Below are 4530 nucleotides of genomic sequence, written 5' to 3' on the forward strand. Positions count from 1 at the left end.
AAAAGAAAAGAATATGGGTGGAATACACAGAATTACTGTATCAGAAACAAAACAAAACAAAAAGCATTTATCTGTGTCATCAAAGTAATGAAAAAAAGATGTTTCTAGACAGAAAACAACAACTGCAGTATCGGGGGCCATAAGGAGACCTGGTGGGACAGGAGGTTAAGCATTGGGATGCTAACCAAAAGGTCAGTGGTTCAAACCACTCCACAGGAGAAAGTGGAGGCTGTCTGCTCCTGTAAAGATGTATAGTATCAGAAACCCCATGGGACAGTTCTGCTCTGTCCTATAGAATCGTTATGAATCAAAATGGACTCGCTGGCAGTGGGGTTTTATTGGAGGACATTCTGTTCACATTCTGACAACTACATCTTTCTAGGACTTATTATAATTTCTCATTTTAATTAACTTGGCTGTCTGTCTAAAGAGAACATAGATCAAAATTTATCCTTCAAGCTTTCTAGGAAGACTACTATAATTTCCTAAGTCTCTCACTCTATCAAATTCTGGGACTGAAGAACAGAATTTTGGAATGGGTAGAAAGTGGAGGGGGTGGACAGGGCACAGCCTATGAACAAAACCAAATGATGATGATTTTCTTATGTTTTAACCATTAGGGGATGATGATAAGTAATCTTTAAGGCCTAGGTAGTTGTTACTAAGTGTCATCAACTTGATTCTGACTGATAGGGATTCCCTGTGACAGAGTTTTCTAGATGGTAATCTTTATGGGAGCAGATTACTAGATCTTTCTTGTATGGGTTTGAACTGCTAACTTTGCGATTTTCAGTTGCTTACCCACTGTGCTCCTTAAAATCTAGGTAACATAATTGAAATGTTCATACGCTGTGGAGACTTCTTTGGTCCTTCCAGGTCCTGGTTTATCTGTCCTAACTAAGTCAGGGCGTTGGAACAAAAGGAGTTGAAACTTACTAGAGAGTCTGGCATCTCTGAAGTTAAACCATTTTTTCTGTCCTAGGTGAGTGCACCCCATTGTATAGGATGCTGATGCCAGGACATCAACCCCAACAGCCCACCAAAGACCCTCAAAGCATAGGCAGTGTGAGTACCTAGAATGTCGAAGCATGCTCCACTCTCCAGCCGGTGTTTCCTGTACAAGTTCTTCAGGACCTTGGCACTACCAAAACGTTTGAAACGACTCTTCACATTATTGTAAAACCATTCCAGAGACTGAGTCCGTAGGAGTCTGAGGAAAAACAGAGAAGCAGAAAACAAATCAAAAAGGTCTTTCAAAAGAGTAAGTGGATTCTGGGAAGATGGCGGCATAAACAAACCATCATTCTGATCCTCCCCGACAAATACAACAAGAAATACAACAAGGAGATGACGCTGGGCTTTGAGGGACTTGGAATCAGAGAGCACAGGAAAGCACCAGGGAACAGCAGACAGGCGAGAATCAACAAAGCAACAAAACAAGTTACCATGCTAATTGCTTCTCCCACCAGCTTTCTTCCCACCAGCTTTCTTACCCAAAGGCCAAGCGGACCATCAGCTGCTGTGAACTGAGTTAGTAGCCTCAGAAAAACAGCCTGCTTCCCTAACCACCATACCCCCTGCCAGTACAAAGAGACAAGCCCCCAAGCTTCAGTTCTAAAATGAACAAGGCAGACCTCCCTGCTTAGAGTGTGTCAGCACCTCGTCCACCAACCTGGTCACTGTTGGTCAGAAGGCTACTACTATGAACTACTACAGTGCTTTATAATTACAGCTTTGTAAGTTTGAGTATTACCTCAAATGCTGCCTCCTCTCTGCTTGTCTTTATGTTTATCCAAAGGAAATCTTAGCTTAAATGGAGGTTTCTGATGGGGTCCTTGACTGGTGGGCCCATGTTGCTATAGAAAGGGAACTTGTATTGCATAGAATTTCACTGTCTAGAAGGGGAAGCAGGGCATGGTGTCCCCAATCTTCCGGGGTTCTAGATAGAGCAGGGAGAATGAGCCAGAGTGAGTTTAGTAGGGAAAGGATGCTGCCCAGGGAAGGAGTCCTGGGTCTCCATCGTAGGCTGAGGCACTGGAGTTCTGCTGGTGGGTTGCCCTCAGGGCTGGAGTGGAAGCATGATCTAGGGGTCTGGCCCCAGCTCTCAGCCCTGAGGGGTTGTAGACATAGGTGGGACTGTTTTCAGAGGGTGTCCTAAGATGGGCACTCAAGTGCCTGGGGCCAATGGAGCCCCACTACCACTGGTGGGCACCTAAGCACTCTCTTATGCTTCCATTCCTGCATGCCTCCTCCTCCTGGGTGGGCACAGATGAATGCAGGGCAGGTTACCTGGGTGAGCAGCTTCAGTGTAAAGTCAAAGGCAGATGCCGGTCCTGGTCATCAAAGTCACTCACAGCCTCTGAGAAAGCTCTGGACTGTAGATTCTCATGGGGGCGTGGGGACAGAGGGACACAGGACATCCAGTGAGAGCCAGGGATGCTCAGGCAATGGAATGAGCAGGGGGACCATCATATAGTGTGCAACCCCTTCCCTGTAGCACCCAGATCCTCCTGCCGTCAGGCAGCGATCCACTAACAAAACTACCAAGGTTGTTTTGGGGTCATTGAGGGGATGAGCTGAGGTCACCATATTTTCAGGATGGGGAAGGGTGCAGCACTTGGGCCACCCTGGCTTTGGGAGAGTGGGTGACCCTTTCCTGTGAATGGTGTTGGAGGCTGAGCTCTCCTGAGGTGACATGAGGGAAGGGGTAGCATTTGATTCACCTTGGCTCGGAGAGATTGGGTGGCTCTCTCCAGCAGCCAGCAGTGGGGACTGAGCTCTCCTGAGGCAGCAGGGAGAAGTGGGGGAGGCAACAGTGGCAGGTGACCTCAGCAAGGGCCCGTCGGGATGTTCACAGTACAGGTGAGGGGGTGAGGTGATGTGCTCATCTCCTTTTTCAAATAATGCTGATTTCTGCATAACAACCTGATCTCTGCAACCCAACCATATTGCTATGTGAGGAATGGGTATACATTTATTCATGTGTTCACTTTTTCTTTGTTCACTCATTCATTCATTTATTCATTCATTAAAACGTACTGAGCATCTACTGCATGTTAGGTACTGATAAGTGTACTATGTGTACAGCAGTGGGCAATACGGACACGGTCCTAGCCAAAGGAGCATCACATTCGAGTACAAGAGGCAGGCTGGTGTCCAGCAAATACCTCACTGTCCACGTCAGGTATAGTAAGTACCATGAGACAAATGCAGCAGGACAAAGGGAGAGGAAGTGACCATATGGGGTGAAAGCCAATTGATGCAGGCTTCTCAGGAAGGATGCTCAGATAAGGTATCTTTTGAGCAGAGACAAAAGGAAGTGAGGGAGTAGGCCATGTGGAAACGGGGCAAGAGCATTACAAATGAAGGAATGTCAAGTGCAAAGACCCTGAGGCAGGAGCTTGTTTTACATGTTGGAATAACAACATGTAAAGGAGTGCATGGACAAGATGGGCTGTCTACCCATAAGAGAAGGGGCGACTGATGCAGTCAATAAAAGATTATGCAAAGGTATTAAACAAATAAACTAGATCTACTTTTAGCAGCATGTTTAATCTCAAAAACAAACTTCAGAACCCCATGCACAAGATGATGCCGTTAGTGTAAAGAAATAACACCTCACAAAGCAATACTGTTTTGTTCAGTCATCCTTAAGTAGTAAACATAAATAATCTGCCACCTTCAGGTGGCAGAACAAGATTGCCACCTCCAGGGAGAAAAGGGATTGGGACTGGTGAGGAACTCAGGGGGTTTCAATGATATGGATAATGTTTCATATTCTTAAAATCTGCTGTGATGTATCCCTGGGAGAAGTGAAAGGTATATGGGTACTATTGCAGGTGGGGACCTTTGAGTGCACTCAAACATTCCACCATAAAAACAAAACAAAACCGAACAACATCTCAAACACACACACTTCCTACTTATTCTTCTCAGTAAAGTCTCATCCGGCTTCCTCTCCTGTTCTTTGAGCCTAAACCTTTTGTGAGAACTCAACAATACTGATGGTTTGTTTTTAAATCTCCTATTAGAGGAAAGGATCTCTGGTAGCATAGTGTGCTATCAGTTGGGCTGCTAACCACAAAGTCAGTAGTTTGAATCTACTAGCCGCTCCGCAGGAGAAAGATGAGGCTTTCTGCTCTCATAAAAATTTACAGCCCGTGAAATCATTTACAGGGGTGCTATGAGTTGGAATCGACTCCACAGCACATAACACTACCACCACTTTGTTATATGAGGACACAAGGAGATAATGGGGTTAGCAGATAATGGACTATTTCCACATCTTGAAGTCCCCTGGTATATTGCCTTGCCCTGCACCCAAGTTACTATGTGTCAACAGTTCTGCTTTAATGGATTAGCTAGGCATCAATATTTGCTGCTAAGTGAAGTGCCCATCAAGAATCCTACTTAAATAAAATATCTAGGATAGGCAAGTATACAGAGAGCACAGTTTGTTAGTGGTTATGGGACAGGTAGGTGGGATGGGCCAAGGGGGAATCATTTCTTAGAGGAAACTGAGCTTCTGTT

The 4530-nt window shown here is 45.4% G+C and overlaps 1 protein-coding gene across 1 annotated transcript in view; it reads right to left on the reverse strand.

Moving 5' to 3' along the window:
- Nucleotides 1-4530, reverse strand: part of MYRIP (myosin VIIA and Rab interacting protein) — a 438367-nt gene that overhangs the window by 142161 nt on the left and 291676 nt on the right. The window contains exon 3 of the mRNA XM_006869177.1: nt 1074-1210. Coding sequence (XP_006869239.1) covers nt 1074-1210 — 137 coding nt within the window. The remainder of the gene's footprint in view (nt 1-1073; nt 1211-4530) is intronic.

The sequence above is a fragment of the Chrysochloris asiatica genome, unplaced genomic scaffold (assembly GCF_000296735.1).
Source record: "Chrysochloris asiatica unplaced genomic scaffold, ChrAsi1.0 scaffold00127, whole genome shotgun sequence".
In the NCBI taxonomy this organism is placed as follows: domain Eukaryota; kingdom Metazoa; phylum Chordata; class Mammalia; order Afrosoricida; family Chrysochloridae; genus Chrysochloris; species Chrysochloris asiatica.